The 17,385-nt window shown below is 41.2% G+C and overlaps 1 protein-coding gene across 1 annotated transcript in view; it reads right to left on the reverse strand.

Annotated features, from left to right (window-relative positions):
* SYCP2L (synaptonemal complex protein 2 like) overlaps positions 1-17,385 on the reverse strand; it is a gene marked incomplete at both ends in the record, with an annotated part of 28,531 nt that overhangs the window by 9,296 nt on the left and 1,850 nt on the right. The window contains 19 exons of the mRNA XM_080609670.1: positions 829-985; positions 1,375-1,429; positions 1,859-1,914; positions 2,905-3,066; positions 5,677-5,722; positions 6,326-6,476; positions 6,532-6,625; positions 7,044-7,162; positions 8,400-8,442; positions 10,306-10,454; positions 10,894-10,954; positions 11,045-11,137; positions 11,934-11,979; positions 12,348-12,400; positions 12,886-13,028; positions 13,787-13,821; positions 13,928-14,016; positions 14,149-14,394; positions 16,613-16,713. Coding sequence (XP_080465796.1) covers positions 829-985; positions 1,375-1,429; positions 1,859-1,914; positions 2,905-3,066; positions 5,677-5,722; positions 6,326-6,476; positions 6,532-6,625; positions 7,044-7,162; positions 8,400-8,442; positions 10,306-10,454; positions 10,894-10,954; positions 11,045-11,137; positions 11,934-11,979; positions 12,348-12,400; positions 12,886-13,028; positions 13,787-13,821; positions 13,928-14,016; positions 14,149-14,394; positions 16,613-16,713 — 1,899 coding nt within the window. The remainder of the gene's footprint in view (positions 1-828; positions 986-1,374; positions 1,430-1,858; positions 1,915-2,904; positions 3,067-5,676; positions 5,723-6,325; positions 6,477-6,531; positions 6,626-7,043; positions 7,163-8,399; positions 8,443-10,305; positions 10,455-10,893; positions 10,955-11,044; positions 11,138-11,933; positions 11,980-12,347; positions 12,401-12,885; positions 13,029-13,786; positions 13,822-13,927; positions 14,017-14,148; positions 14,395-16,612; positions 16,714-17,385) is intronic.

The raw sequence follows: 17,385 nt of genomic DNA on the forward strand, positions 1-17,385 counted from the left end.
ACAGGCTCAGCCACTCATCTGATGGTGCCCATGTCCCATCCAGGGAACATGGACTGGCACTGGAGAGAGAACAACTCCCACAGAAACAGACAGAAACACATAAAGCATAAATTCTCCCTCAAGTTTCTTTTGCTTTTTCATCCCTACAGAAACCAGTACCTGAGCAAGGCTCATCTTCCATGAGAAGGACAAAGACATTGCAACTTCCAGGACAATTCAGTTTGAATTTGGATGTTGCAGCACCTACACAGCCATGGAGCATGGCCACAGGGGAGGTTTGCTGTTGTTTAGAACAGCAGCAGAAAATGCTAGAGCAGAGAATGCTAGAGATCATCACATGTAATTTTGGAAGTCACTTGGAGAACAAATGGCCTATCAGCGTACAAAAGGGGGAGCAGAGTGCCACAGTCCGCAAACTGGGTGTTTTTTCAAGGCTTATTCCCCAAGTCAATTGTATTTCTGGAGAGACAAGGAGTGGAGGAGGTATAGCAGCTCCACAGAGATTTTCTTCCTCTTGCCTTCAAGAGCACCAACACAGCCATCAGCTCAGCACCCATGGCTTCAGCCCCATTACTCAGAGGGATGCACCCACACAGACATTTAGGTGCCCAATTTTCACCTGTACTTTTGAATCCCACTCCAGGAAGTGAGTTCTTCAGGAATCTGGTTCTCCAAGTACAAGGGTGCACAAGGCCTCAAGCCTGCTCTCTCCCCCTCTTGGACCACAACTTAGCTGAATCCTCCTTTCTCAAACCATCATCAGCCATTTGTTTATCTGCAGTACAGTACATCATGCATAGTTAGATGTCAACAGGGGACCAAGCTTACCTTTTAATTTACTTCTCACCCGGGACCTTTTTCGGGTATAGTCATGAAGTTTCGGCAATGACTGCTTCTGAAAGTCAAGAATCCAGCTTTTTTCACTCTGACCAGTGCTTGTATTTTCATTGTTGCTTTCAGAGAAAAGATGTTTCCTGTAACTGGACTAAAGACACTATTAAAAGTAAGCCCTGCATAGTCAATTCCCTCCATTCACCCAGAAGCATCTTCTGTCTTCATCTCTTGCTCTCTCATGTATCTAAATAGGAGAGCTCTTGCAAGGAGGAAAGCCTTAGCATGCCTAAGCTGCATCCAAGAGCACGGAAGGAAAAAATGAACAGACATTCGCTCTTTGGTCTGGCAGTCCTGGTGCACCCAGAGCACTGCTTTCAGTAGCAACAAGTGGACTATTTTGAGGCTACCAGGCTCACATTACCCCTCCTCTGCACTGGGTAAGCCTTAGGCTTCAGTCTCTTTAGAGGCACTAACGATTCATACAAGTAGATACACGCAGCAGCCAAAGGCTCTAGGGATGAAAAAGCACAGACAACCTACCTGCCTTCTCTCAAGCTTGTTTGATTCCTCATTCTTATTTTCTATTTCATAACTCCTGCCAAGTAACCCATAAAGACATGAGTTAGAGTAGCACACACTGCACTAGCATGTCACAGAAGTGCAGAAGGGACACAGCCGAATAGTAACGGCAGGGGTCTCCATAACAGATCAGCAGGAGAACCAAACTGTTAGTATGCAGTCATTAGCCAAGCTTTTCTTCCTTGGTTGGTTTCTCAAAGTAACAATCCAGAGATACCTGGAAATTAGCATCTTTTAAAAGGAAAAATAGGCTATATACACTTATAGCTGGCAAGTCCCTGGCAGCTTATAATAACACAGATACTGTGGCAGCTAAGCAAGGAACTATTTTATTAGAAATATCACACAGCCTTTTTGCTCTTAACTTAAAGCAGCTTAGTTAATGTAATGAACTCTTCACTCACAGAGCAAAATGTTCATAAATGGTGCATATATAACCCTGTACCTCTGACTTTGTGAGGAAACTTTCTGGCCAAGAATCTTCTCTTTAGCTTCAGCAACCTAAAAGAAAAACAAGTATTTGTCTTAAAGTCCAAGTACCCCATAAAGCAATCTACTAAATTAACATATATCAGAAATGGAACAGTAACTCCACACTATAGCATGCCTTAAGTGCGGCACACAGTACGGGACCGGCTTTGGATCCGGCTGCTGGGAGGCAGGGCAGGGTACCATGAAGCAGGGTTTTATGCTGACACCCAGTGGCAGTAGCAAGGTTTGGACTATGTCAAGTTTACAGCAGAAATAAGGGATGTTCCATTCAGCACCCATTGCCTCTGCATTAACAGGCAGCAGAGACAGTCCCTGAACCAGGGAAAAGGCTGAAAGCCAAGGGGTTTGTATAGTGGAGCCATCTTGATGAAAGCCATCAGAAGCAAGTTTTATGCTTACTCAGAAAACCCTCATTGGTCAAAACTTCAAAGAAGGCAGAGAGACTAATTTATAATTGATTTTTTTTTTTTTTTTTCCTCAGTCTGCAAATACAAATGAAGCAGAATTTCCAACAAAAGTTTTGTGAGGATTGCCTTTAACCAGGGGCTCCCAACATTCGAAGTATGGCTTGAAACAGGTTTCAGTCTTTTCTGGTTTAGCTGAAGAGTGTAAAGCAAAGGACTCTCAGCAATCTGCTTTCAACATTCAGTAAAAGGCAAACAGAGTTTGGCCTTCAACTGCAAAGGTGTCCCATGGCCTTAGCCAAGCAATAGCTCAAATTTCTGTTGCAGTTAGTTTTATCATACGTTACCCACCACAAAACGCAAGCAGTGATGAGCATTCTCCTCAACACCCCACCCCCCCCAAAAAAAATTCCCATGTCTAGCACCATACAAAAATACCAAGAACCTCAGATTCCTACTTGTCTGGTTTGCTACAACAGCACATTCATCCTTCCTGCATTTCTGCAGTAAGAGACATGCCCTGCTTCAAGTTACTCTGCTAGCTGCTGAGCTGGGGCCTTTACGCATCTCTTGACAGCTTCTGTCTTAACTTTACCTTTTCATGACTTGCAGAGTCTGAATTTTCAAAGTCATAAATTTCTTTCCTGCAAGATAACATATATGTGACAGTGACATACATACAGTTGTGAACAGTCAATCCATAGAACTTCACTAAGAATTCAGGGGGGATAACAGGGTTTGGGTTTGCTCCCCTCCCCTATGAACTCTGTTACACATTAAGCACTCCGACACCTTATATGCCTAAAAATACTTCTAAAATAAACCCGAAACAGAAACCAGCTTGTTCTTTTCCTACTTAGTCTCTATTATTGCCTGCCTTGATTCTCACTCTTTCAATTGTAATTTAAGAGAAATATTCAGAAGACACAAGTTAAACTATTCCCATTTATATCATGGACACCTTGTTCCCTCACCACCACTAACGATATGCTGTAGTAAGAAATCGTGAATGGAAAGAGAACTTCAGAAGCATCTAAGAGGAAAAAAAAAAAATCCATTTAATCACCTTTTGAAGTTTAACAGTTAATGTTTGTTCTCTAATCACTTCTCTGCATTTAGATTGGTTTCACTTCCTTCAACATTTAACTGTACTTTAACTGAACTTCTTTCTTTCGCCAAACTGTAACTACTTTAAAAAAATCCTAGAATTATTGCTCAACATACAGTACACCTTCCCCTTCTTACTAGCGGAGGAGTAGGAAGACCAAAGGACTGAGCTCCTCGCTCAAGTTTCCCAAATAAACGTTCATTCTTCAGATTAAACACTAGAGGGAGCAGAACGACCAAACTAAGAAGCTCTCCAGCTCTAACTTCTATGCTGCTGTTCCTGTTCTACAACCGGTACTGGCCGCGGCAAATTATTTGGTCTTAAAACTCAACCTGTAGTTCTGAGTATCTACAGATCTCTGAAGACTTGATCTCTGAGGACTTGATCTCAGCAAATTTACCCATTCTTAGCTACGATCAATCAAAAAAATAATCTAAATGTTTGGTTGGGGTTTTTTTTCAAGCTAAAGGTCAGTAGGCTGAAGCAGGACACCCAATGAAGCCCCAGAACAGCCAGAACTGCAGCAGAGACCCTTATGTACAATTCATTTGCTCTCCTGCCCAGCAGAAGACCTTAACTTGCACACTGCACTTGGCAGAGGGCGTAGGAGGAGTGTGCAACAAGACAGACTGCCAGTGCTGCAGATTGCATATTGCTCTCAAACCCTTGTGTGCTTCTGCCTGTAGTGGCACTAACTTTGAACATCAGCAGACCAAGGTATGGTGTGAGGGAAGGGGACAACTGGAGAAAAAGACCATTCTGAAGCTGCAGGACACACAATTCCAAAGAACCTGCACAATATCAGATAAAGCTCAGGTATTTGTGAAGGAAGCTGCCACTCATAACTTCACTCACTAGAGAAGGAGAGGATTACATTTGGATGAGGAAAAATGGAAAAACCAATGTGACATAGTACCACAGACATGAGGTCATTTTTTGCTGACCAGAGTTAGCTTCTGAAGACTTCATCACTTTTGGGACCCAAAGGTTCCCGCTAAGGTAAGTTATGACCCTTTGCAGCCTCCTGCTTCTTCTGCTGTCTGTTCTGTTCAGACAGCCCACCCCATGGGCACACCCTCCCCACATTAGCACGAGAAATGGTATAAAGCCACCTGGTACACCAGTCCCTGCACAGGCACAGGACTCGTGTGTCATACCTGCCTTCAGTCCTTTGCTTGGCCAAACTCTTTTTCCTGTTTCCTTTTTCCCAAGTAGCATCATTCTGAGAAGAGAGTGGCAGGACCTAAAACCACAATACACAAAGTCACATTCTTATCCTGGAGCCTGCTAAAAGCAGAAGTCAGGCATGCCTGAAAACTTCATTCCTCCTACTGCAACTGTCCAGGTGCAACTGTTTCCCACAATTCTTTATCAGTAAGCATAGGACTCCCAGAGCTGAAACTGGGGTGCCAAGAGGGTGAGGATACAGAAAGAAGTAATTCAAAAGCTTTGAATTCATTGTGCAGTGGGCAAGTGTTACGAAACCTTTGAACTGTCAGTTAAAATAATAATAAGAAAACCTAAAACTAGTATCTGGAAGTGTAAACCCAAGATTTAAAATGTTATTTCTTACTAAGAAAGCTAAGTACTTACTTAAGCTAAGTACTTCAAATCAAAACTATCACTTTGGGAATTTAATTCCTCTTGTGCATTACTTCTTTTTGTATACCTGGACAAATCAATAGAAATTTCCAAGTACTTGAGTTGTCTAAAGAAATGCAGCTACTTGTTAACTTGTCCTGGTTGCAAGCTCCTATGCCAGGAGCACAGAAACAGATATAGCGTGGTCAGACCATTAAAGCTCAGATATAAAACTGAATAAATATGCCTGTAGACTTCCAAAACTTATTTCCTGAAGGAAAGCAAACCTTTGGTCTTACAGACCATGCATAAGTCTTGTGACATGCGAGTTTGTACCACACAGGGCCGGGAGGGTTTGCTCCTGGGCACAGGCACATACATACGGAATATGTATGTGTAAAAATGTATATGCCAGTACCAGGTGGTATATACACTGAATAAATGCATCTGAGCTTGACTTACTTGCTTGGACCACACTAGAATGAGGTTGGCAGCTGTTGCCTCTGCAGCTCACTCCTGGTGCTCAATGGCACATTACACCAGGTAGGACACCACACAGGCTCAGGACAATGCTCAAAAGCAGGAGTGACTCAACCCATCCCAACTTTCTTCTGCAGCTTCACCAGAGTATCTCTGCCTCTTGTCTCTTTGCTCAGATGGGGCTCAAGGCAAACATACCTTTGGTGTTGACTCCTCCGTGGAGGCTTCTTCTATGGGCTTCTCACTGGGGATAAGAGGACACATGAGGGGAAAGCAGTGCAGAAGGGGGTGGAGGTGGGGTGGGGGGAAGAGCCCTTGCGCCAATTAGCATCAAAGCAGTGGTTTAAAAGGTATGTAGGGAAGAAAGTTGGCTGGCAGCTCTACAAAATTCCAACTTATAAAGTGTAAGAAATGCTGTCCTGCAAAGTCCTGGAAAAAAGGTATTACTAGTGCCAAGGTGAACTCCAGTTCACATGATCTTTCACAAAGGTCATGGGTCCTCATTATGAATAGCTACATATCTGGTGAGCTCTAGTTACACAGCTGAAGTTAAACGCTCTGTAATACAGCTGTATGCTCGTCCTGTGTTTGGATTAAACCCATGATGAGAAATAAAGTCACACCAAAGCAGCAGCCAAACATCACCATTCTGCAGCTCCAAAGTGCTATAACTCTGGGCAGCTAGCCTTGCTAGCCAGGGTGACAAAACAGATATTTTTTTTTCCCCCACTTTATAAGTGATGGAATAAACCTCAAAATCACATGCATTAAAACCCCAGGGGAGAGACAATAAAAACAAACCAGAAAAAAAACCCACCTTGCTGCTTTTTGTCTGCAAGACACTCACCTAGGCTTAGCTTTCATCCTCTGAGATGGAGTTTTTGACTTCTTTGCTGGAGGAGGCAAGGAAACTACAGCTTCACCCTCTGGAGCCACTATGAAACCTTTTATCTGCTTTTGCTGTAAGGCCAACAAAAGCAGAGCTTTCACCGTGTCACCTGGGTGACACTTAACTGGGTCAGGCTTAAGGAACTGAAAGAAGCCATGCCTGACCTGAGCCTTCATTAGCATCTTCCATATCAGTTTGTTGGCTCACTGTAACCATGGTGACAGCAGAGTTAACCATTTCCTGGTTGGAGACATGAAACTATGAATAGAGCATGCATATGACCAATAAAGAAATGGGTTTGGGATTGGGTTTTCTTTTCTAATAACTGAGCTTTTCAGTGCTAACCTGTCCAATAGCTGGATGACAGGTTCATCACTGACCCCAAAAAAACACTTTAGGTTGCATATAAATGATACCATAAGCTTCTCCCTAAGAGCATCTCATCAGCCCCTTATAGGAGGGAGTAAAATTTCTTCTCTTTTAATGCGATTTTGCTAAAACTGCAGCTCTGGAGACAAGTGGTTGGGCTGACTTCCCACAGATATAAGTTAGGGTTTGAAAATGCTGTTGGATCTGGATACAAACTAGTTTTCTTTGAAAGGTTCTGACCACAACTATAAAAGCAGACTAGGGGAGCAGGAACATGGGCACAAGGACTATTTCACTATACACTTACTGCTGCAGTGCCTGTTAACTGCTGGCTGTCCTGAGAAGCTAAGCTGTCTGGTAGAGTCTCCGTGTTTTCAGAGTCTGAAGGATCTTTCCTCTTCTGCAGATTAGTGGACTTAGGTATCACTGCAGAACAGCAATCAGGGTGAGAATATCATTGCAGTAATTGAACACATATGCCACCACCCCTCTCCATTCTTGCGCACTTGCATGAAAGCATAACAGTATAATTTATCAGGTGCAAACATCTGCAGATCACGTTCAACAGAACAAACAAAACCAAACATCTCCAAATCACCCCGTGCAGAATTGCAATGTTAAATAAGCAGCATCTTGAGCCTACCTCTTTCTAAACCACTCATACTACACTAATCATACAAGTTTATCATCTTATTGCTACCTTGACTCTTAGCTCTGGAAAGCATGCAACAGGCCTTTGCATCTGGCTAAAGCAACAGACCAACGGGATCTTCCACCATCTCTGTTCCACTCTGTTGGATGTCCATGGGGCACTGCGAAAGTTGTTTCACTACAGATGGACTGCCTTCTGTCCTTTGTACTCCTTGATTTGCTCAACTAATAGTGTCCACCTTGTACATCTGCAAGTGCTTCATGGGAGACACCGACGAAGGAGCTTCTCCCTCACCTGTACCCCCAGAATCTGGAGGACTTCCCTTGTAGCTCATTTTGGGTTGCAATTGGAGGAAAATGAAGACTACTGAAAAAGCTACTGCCTCAGACATTTAGAACTGGAAGTACCTTTTCCAAGTGTTCACCTGGATAAATCTGAAATGCACAGTAACTAAGAGGAAAGTAAAAATTTCCTTTCAATATTGGCACAGAAAGAATGCTACCAAAGTGCTCTTCAGACTTGTGATTCATTTCTGAGATGGTAAGTGGTAGCAGTAGAAAAAGAGCTACAAGTTCATAGCCTTAGAACATGTAGAAATTTCTACTACACAAGTTACACCAAGAAATAATCTATACAAGAATTAATCACTTTAAAGACTGAAATACAGCAAATTTTGCAGCAAGGACATATCCCAGCCTCCAAAGAGAAAAGACCACTACACAGAAAAAAGCCACCTCCCAAATAATTTGATGGTGAAATTGAGCCAAGGAAACATTTCCTGATTAAGACTAATTTTGATCATGCATCCCTCTCGCTTTTGTGCTGAAAGCAGCTTTTTCTTAAACTGTGAGTCACAGCCTTGGTGGAGGTTTACAGGAGAGCTTCAGAGCAGGATAAAGAGAAAGAAATTAGCTACTTTTTCTTCCTCTTGGACAAGTGCCAGGCTTAGACCTTCCTTTGGATCAGGAAGCCAAGTGTCACATCTGTACTTCAAGCTCTGTGTTCCCTCACCATCCATCATATTTGGAGCAAAATCAAACTCAGTCAAATGATCCTGGAAGAAGACATCTTGCAGAAGGTGTTCACTGGCAGCACAGGACATTTGATCACGAAAAAAAAGAAAAAAAATCAGTGTTCCCAATTCAAAGAAACATAAAGCACTGTCTGAAGGCTGGTGAGAACTGAAAAATAATGGCTATTTCAGGTTCAGCTAAGAGCCTTTTCTGCCGTAAGACAAGCAGTTACATTTGTAGATGGGGCACAAAACCTGCCACATAAAGTACTTAGAGCAGCACTCGCAATGCCCCTGCATACTCCAGCAGGTCACTGCCTGCAGACAGCAGCTGTGCTGCTGCTCATCTCTCTCCACAAACAAGGACTGCAGCTGAGTGTTTCTTCTCCCCCAGCTGCACCTCCACAGCAGCACCCAGCATCTCCAAGGCATCACCCACCCTGTGTGGGTAAGTGAATTGGAGCCCAACATTCTCTATCATACCACCTTATTGAGAAGAATCAGAAGCCCTGCACGAAGCTTGGCTTTCCCACCACACACACCCCACTGCACAGAGGAGATGTTAAGTGCCAAGGTGCCAGACTGGTCCATCAGAAGACCTGTGCTTCCTTGGGCACAAAAGTGGCACCATCCCCTGCTGCAGGGAATATCCCACAGGCACCCACACAGCACAGCCAAATCAGGAACCATGCATGGGGCAAGCAAGAAGGGAGGACAGATGGGTGCATCCCACTGCAGTTCCAGCAATCCCAGCAGCACATGGCCATGGTGCCCCATCCTCACTCCCTGGGCTAGAGGGACTCAGCATCCACCACTAACACCAGTTGCCAAGCTCAGGAGATATCAGTTGTAGAAGATCGAGTCTGGCGGTTGTTTGTTTTGTTTTTTAATGTGGTTTACTGCAACGTGTAAGCTGCAAGTGAAGATACTAAATTTAAAACTGAACGATTTAAATTTCATGAAATAAAACATTTTTTTTTAAATCACCTGCTTCACTCTGCCTGGCTTGCTTCCCACCATGGACAGGATCCTCTTCAGCCACATTTATCTGTTGGAGTGAATTAATCTCATGTGAAAGTGACCTTAAAAAAAGTACAGTCTTTATCTAGTAAAGACAGCTAATTAATAACAAAACTAACAGTTGTTAATTGCCAGCAAGAAATCATTGGATGCTAAGTTGACCATTTGGAAAGGTTTCAACTCCTGCAAGGATAAGTGACAGCCACTATACTATGGCTATTTACTGTCACCTAAGGTTTCCTGCAAAAGCCATGATCTGTGGATGAAAGTATGAAAAAAATCACCATATTAACATTAAAAAAAAAAAAAAAAAAAGACACATCCATGTTTTTATATTGGCTTATAAAAAATAAAATGGAGGTTTTAAAAAGTACTCTACTTTTAATCTAGAAGTACTATCTAAAAAGTCAATCTAAGATTCGTGACTTGCAGTACTCCTTTTCTCTGAGTTCTTGTGTCACGATTTGCTCATCCTGTGCAATGCAATACTTCAAGCTAACGTAAAAACATGTTTATAATTCAAGTTATGCACTTAAATGCCTTATGCTTTATTCCCTACTCAGAAACTCAGCAAAAGTAATCACAACACACTGAATTGATTAACAAACCAGTTTAACTTTCCAGCTTCTAAACCATGAATTTGAGTCCTTGAAACTTATTTCATAAAGTCTATAATCTCTTCCAGGCCAAAGCTAAGAACTTCTATATGGATAGCCACAAATTCACAAAAGGAATATAAACAAACGGGCATAGAAGGGGGAAAAAAAACATGTAAAAAAATAAAATACATAAATTAAAATGCCCACAAACCTCACGGAGTGTTTTTGCCTTGTGCCTATCAAGTAAAATATAGTTTAGAAAAGAAGATTAACACTAAGAACTTACCATCATTTTTTCATCTCCCAAGACTTTTCTAAGAACACTAAGGATTTCAAACTCAGCACTGAAAGATATTTTGATCTCTGTTACTTTTTTTTGGTTAAAAGTAGCCGGAGTCTTCATATTAATTTTAACAATCTTTTCTCCATCTTCCTCTATTCAAAAAACAAACAAAAACCAAAACAAACAGTTAAATTCTGGTTTAGAGAAAGCCACTTAGTCTATCACCCCAAAAATGTCTGAATAATTGTTTGGAGTTTTTTAAAGTCTCTTTTACATCTTGCCCATGTGTTCCTAATTACTCTGATCATCCATTTCTTTCTCACTGGTTCTAATTGAATAAGTTATTCCTTAGGACATCTATGAACTGATCCCTCAGCATGTCCTGCTTGGGTCAGGAGAGCAGGTTATTGTGCCAGACAGACCCACAGACAGTCCAACAAGCAGAGCTGGTGCTCCGCTTGATCAAAGAGCATGACAGGGAGGGAGAAGATGACACAGGAATTGTCTTTGGTGGTGGCATGATTTTAGGTTGGCTCCTTGTGCCTTGTGGACCCACAGCAAGATGAAGGATAATGCTAGAGAGAGTCTTACCCTTAAAGCTGTAACTTCTGACTGCTTCTTTCAACAGCCTCATGGAGTCCCAAAGAGCATCCTTTGAAAACCAAAGCCACCACATCAGAAAGGCTGAGCATGTGCCTGCTGCATTAAGCTACTTCCAAGACTACCTGGGCTTTCGTTTTACCTCACTACCCTGCACATAGAAAGTCACACTCTCGGTGCCAGTGTTGAAGTCAATCCAGAACTTCTCCAGCTTCTCGTCTGCCGGCTTCTTCACCTGAGGAAGCACAACAGAAGTGCTGCTGTTCCCAGGAAAATCCCAAACTGCTGTATCATTCTCAGTTTAACAAGAGAAAATTGGAAAGGATTGCTCTACATATGTATGTACATATATGCATACCTCACATGAATAAGAATTGGGATTAATCTGTGAGTTGCCAGCCTACTGCTCACCCAACCATACCCACAAAGTCAGACGTGGCTCTACCTCAGCTAAGAGAAAGGCAATACACAAATGGTTGCAGGTGTGAGGCAGGAAAAGAGTTTATGAAAGTTTTCTGTGTTTCTGAGCACTTGAAATAAGCAGAAGCAGTGGAACCAGCTTCCATTGGCTTGATTTTGATTCGTTACAACTGCCAGGAATGGTGCCAGAAGTACATGTACTTAAAAACCAGTATAGCAATCTGCAGGATCTATAACTGTGACCTCTTCTACAGAGGCATCAGGCTAATCTTGTTTTCTGGCAGTCTGGGAGCAGCTCTGCCAGAGGAATCAGTGCTTTCCTGTCCTACTGTTTCTCTTTAGAGATCTCTCTTCTGTCATCGCTATGAAGAGAAGCACTGTCTGTATCATCTAGCTGTTACAAAAGCAAAGTCAGCAACAGCAGACTGGGAGCTAATGACAAATAAGCAAACTTTCCAACTAGAACAGAAGGTTACACTCAACACTCCAGAAAACTAAACTTTAACAAAAAAGAAGGAGGAAAAGAAAAGCACCAGCCATATACCACAAAGAGTAATATTTAAACAGAGGTAACACTGCAGGGAAGGTGTCACAGTGTTAGGGACTATTACCTCATTCATGTCAACAAAAGCAGATATGCAAGGAAATGAATAGACTCTGGAAGAAAAGCAGACTTCACATGATACATTCAGCATCAGAATATGACTTTATGCAAAATAAAAAGAAAATAAAAATCATTAAGTTCAGTTACTAAACTTATTGTTCAAAAAAAAGGATAAATCCCTAGAAGTAAATTAAGCTTGGAGAATATAGTATTTTAGTAGTGATGTATTATTTTTGATTGATTTTACTCCCAAAAGAGCAACCATTAAAACAAATAAAATCTCTTTCTTAAGAATTTAATTATCCACATATTAGATCTTTATGTATATATATATTTATTAAACACAACTCAGATTGCAATCCTAGTTTTTCCTCTCTGCAGTAGCAACAGCAGCAGCTTATTCTGTTGTTTTGCAGCTTACCTTCTTCCATCCTCAAGCCTTTCATTTAGCTGGTTAAGAAATTTTCTGCAGTCCTTCAAGACAAATGACATCTTATTAAAAATGAGGCTATATGTCCATTGCAAGAGTTATTCTATTGGGCTGTGTAACCTTTACACCAGTTGTAAGCTTTTAGGTAGTGAGAGTGATGACAAAGGCTACTGGGGAAGAAACAGTCAACCTGCTACAAGCGGTTGGACCCAAATTATGACCAGCAAACCTCCAAAGATATGTCACAAAAATTAACTGATTTATGCTTAGGAAGTAAAAAAACTTTTGAAATAAGAGCTGTTTTAACAATATGCCATTTTATATTTGCCAGATCAAAAAGAACAACAAACCTCCTCCCTCCAAAAAACAACAACAACAAAAAAAACCTTCCACAAATGGCTAAATAACTGTGTATTTATAAAATCAGTTTTGTAGGAACTACTTACAAGGACATTCTGACTGAACTCAACCAAAACTAGCCCCTATACAGACTTGTCAAGTATGCTGGTTTCAAAATAAAGACCCTCACCGTCTCAAATTCTCCATCCTTGATCTCTTTGAAAGCTTCAGCAAGATAGTTATCTTCAAACCAGTGGTGAACAAGGTCATCCCTCCATTTTTTGGTCATTAACCTACAAAGTGCTTCTGAAAGGGCAACCTGAAGGTCATAATCTAGGTGGTAAACATAAGCACAGGATAAATATCTTCCAACGTAACAGAGGGTTATAGCATTGCTATTCTTTCACTTATATACTACACAGTCATATTCAGCAGCTAGCTCCACATGTGTTTCACCTAGGAAAACAGCAGAGGATAAGAGCCAAGCTTTAGCCTTCAGCTAAACCTTCAGCTCCATGTGGCTCAATGAGGTAAAGGCGCAAAGCACTTACTTACAACACACGTGTGTCAGGAGATGGTTTTGGGGATCAGGGAGGGGACAAGAGTGAAGTCTCATCACTTTTGTGCTGGGATTAAGTTACATTTCACATACCATGGTAGTGCCCTAGAAAGTGTTATTGCTAGGAGAAAACAAAAACGATTTTGCACAGGAGGTTATAAACCTTATTAACTGAAGTTTGTCCACATCATGGCAAAGTAGGTCAAGTTTTCTTTTTAAAGACTAAGACAGCCAGCATACTTTGTAAATAAGTACATAAAGCTGATCTAAGTACCTTCCTACATTCTTCAGTTTTGCTTTTCTTATTAGTCAATACAAATTGCTAATACTAATCAGACAGAACAAATGCATTGTTGTATCTAACAATTTTAATTAATACTTTCTTAAGGTATCACCAAATTTTTCTCCCCAAGTATCAGCTCTTCACAAGGAAATAATTAAAATTATAATTAGTTGATAATAAATAAGCAGAAGTCAGTAAACCTGTAGAGGCTCCCCAGCTTCATAAGAATAACAACTAAATACTTCTTACCACCAACCTCCAGCATAGTTTTTGCAAGGTCTTTTCTGAAACAACATAATGCAGCATGTTAAAGTGAACATAACTTTCAACTCTTCTTGCAGGGAAGAGGAAGGAAGTTTAGCTGCAGGAGCTGGAGGGAAAACCACTTACGTGAGCGAGCACATCTCCTCAGACAGAGGGAATTTCTTCCTCTCCTCCCGTGGGAGACTGCCAAGTATAGAGTTGAGGGTCTTCAAGGCCTTTCCCCACAGAAGGAGGAGCAGAAAAGGAAGGGAAATGGCTCAGGAACATATTTTTCGCATCTTGTATGTCATTACACCCGCTTGTGTGTGCATGTACCTGTAATTTCCTTCTTCTAGTAGGAATCTTACCTCCTGCCTCAGACTCCAGTAAATATTTTCTTCTGTCACTAGATGCCCTAGTTCAGGTAAAAATAAATTCACGATCTGTATTTGCCCTAGAAAAACCATGGTAAAGGTTACAGCTAGCAGTGAGCTAGTTTCCTCATAAAAAAAAAAAAAAAAAAAATAGTTGAAGCAACTACAGTTTGTTGTGTTGAAGGAGTAAAAATACCACAGCTGTGGATTCATTTTAAAACCAAGCCTCCAAATATCTAACTACAGACAGAAAAGGGAACTGGTAACTTCTTTGTAAAAAAGAGCTTCAGATACTTCTACTGCTGACCTTGGTAACTACTTAAATAAGTATAGAAAGAAAAGGCTACTTACTAACCCCAAGACATAAATCTGTTTCTTATGGCTTTTGTCAAAGTCAACAGAGCAAACCACTAGAGATTACAGAGAAGATGCTCATGTGCTCATGCTCATTCTGCTCCCACTAGAATAAGCCATAAGGATGAATAAACTCCAGTTACCCAGCCCACAGTATAATGCTTCATTTCTACATGACTTGTGAGCCTGGATATCTGGGCCCACAGATACTTGTTTTTTCTGAAAGCACCTGCTTCCCTGCACTAATGGAAAGCCAGCTGCAGCCACAGACAAAATCTTGCTGCTGTAATGAATGAGACACAGATAGACATCCTTCTGCCTTGTTAGGGTGGCTGAAGGAATTACTATATTATTCTTGGAGGTGGCTACGTTCAGCAAGGAAATAACATCTGAAGCTAGTAGGAACAGATGTGCAAGAGCAGACTGTTGAGCCTGAACTCCTTTCTGAAGCACCACTTACTCTGACCAAGTGAAATACTTGATACCAGCCACTTAAACAAGATAACATGACTATTTTTTTTTTTTTTTTGTATATTCAAAATAATCAAGTAAAAGAAACAGTAACAGGTTTTGTGCTCTGATGTAAATGGTAATGAAAATTAACTGGACAGAAATCAGCAGGAGGATTTAAAGAAAACATTGCAGAGAGGAGGAAGAAGAGGTAGGGTGTAGAGGGAGAAGAGAAAGTGGATGCAGTTCAAGCAGAATTAGGAAATGCACTCCCAAGACTGAAATTTGGGATATTGAGGAACTGAAGAAGGCAAGGCGAGAAAAAAAATATACTGACCTTTCTTACTGCACTTGAAAATCACCTGATGGAAAAAAAGTAAAGGAAGCCTTCATTAACACACCACTACCCAAGCACAGCAGTACTCAAAGCGCTGAGGCATTTATGCCCCCCCATCATCACAACTTTCAGGGGCTAAATTACATAAAACACTAGTGTGCTCACATCAGGAAAAGCAGTGCCACCTGACACAGGTATGTCACATACAGTAACCCCAATCATACAGGTTGGAATTATGCAGGGAGGGCAAAGGGAGAGAAGCACCCACTTCCCCCAGGGATTTCAGCAGTGGTAGAGAGTGCAGTGCCCCCAGCTTCCCTGGGAAACCCACATCATGGCATTGCTTTGTTACTTTTATTACACATATGGGCCTATGTAGAAACATTTTATCCTTACACACTACAGTACCAGATACCATAGCATATTTGAAGAGTGTCAGGGTCCCGTGAGGGAAATTAAAGTAAAAAACAAAGAAAGAAAGAAACCCACAACACAAATAAAACAATACATCATCCTCCACAGTGAAAGAATATGGAAGAAATGGACCAGGAAGACAAAGAAATCAAGTTTTGGCAGATAAATAACTTATAAAGTACTTAATATGATTTTAAAGTGTTTAGTAAAGAAAATTTGATTTTGTTCAAATATATTTTATCAAGTCTCTTATAAAGAGTCATGAGTATTTGAATGAATTCTGATGCACAAACTGATGCAGTTCTGGCAAGGTACAGACAAAAAGATCGAGCGGACAGCTGAGGAAAGAAGCTAAAAGATTTCTTCCTTATGCAAATTACATCACCAGGCCTGCAATATCTTTAAAATTATGAATGTTTGAAATAGCAGGTTAAATGAAAATAAGCAAATGTAAGCAGGTCAGATTATTCTTTACAAGTAAATCAGCTGCTTCAAACACAGCAGGAACAAATCGCCGGGATGACCCTGGCAAACACACTTGCACTTAAGGTGCAGCCCAGTGTCAGTAACTTGTGTTTTTAGAATGGAGTTTCAGCACAGAACCTTTTCTTTAAAAAAATGAGTTCAGAAATTCTTGAATCTTTCCCTGCAAAAACAAACACTTGGCTCTGTGTTAGAAAAGTAGCAAATGCTGCAGCCCTCTGCGACCCCGCAGCAGCTTCTCCCAGGTGTGTCAAACTCCAGCCTAACGCCGGCCCAGAGCATGCTCTACCTGAATGTCAGCCCAAGCTTAGTCCTAGGACACAAGGTCTGCTTAATTACTCATTTCTTAACTGTCTGTGAAGAGTTAGCTTTCTTATTCAATAAAGGCAACCCTTCTGCCCTCTTAATACACGTACATACCAATGCAGAGTCAAAGAAGTCTTCAAGAAGTTGCATCAATAATTCATTCTTGCTTGGGTCGATGAGGTTCACAAACTCTCTTGCTCTTTCAAACCAAGATACCAAGTAAAAGTTAAAATAATCAGTTAAAACCCTAGTTATTAATCCTTAAAACACAGATATCTGCAGGAAACCTTAAACACAGAGACAAGTTTTTGCAGTCCTTGAACTTCAATCGTGTTCTCTGCAAAAGCGACACAGCATTAAGGAGCTCGAATTTTGCTAGGAGGACACTAAAAGTGACACCCTTACAGCAACTCCACAACACTTACTCCTCCGCTTCCCTTCTCAGCCCTCTTTTTGTCCTCCTTTCTCACGTCAAGGCACCCACTCTTGGTGCTAAGGAGCTCCTGGACACCATGCATGCCACTAGTGACATCATTACTTCTACGGAGATTTCTAGTAGACATCAATTCACAGTAAAATAATGCTTTAAAGATTTGTCAAGCTTTTTCAAAGTCATAATTTTAATACTTTATGCTTTTAAAAGCATGTTGCACAGCATCACACACCTACAGCTAGCTAGAAATCTATGCTTCATTGCAGGTACAGATGCCAGACTGGTGAAACTTTATAATTAATCTCTCCATACAGGAATTTTGAGCAACTGTATCCCTGAAAAGTATAGTTACAAGGCAGGATGACAACATTTTGGATTGAGAACTCTTTGGTACAACTCTGCTAACACAGAGCAAGTGTTAACTGCTCCCTCCCAGCTATGTTAGATCCAGGTA

Source organism: Psittacula echo, assembly GCF_963264785.1.
Source record: "Psittacula echo genome assembly, chromosome: 2".
NCBI lineage: Eukaryota > Metazoa > Chordata > Aves > Psittaciformes > Psittacidae > Psittacula > Psittacula echo.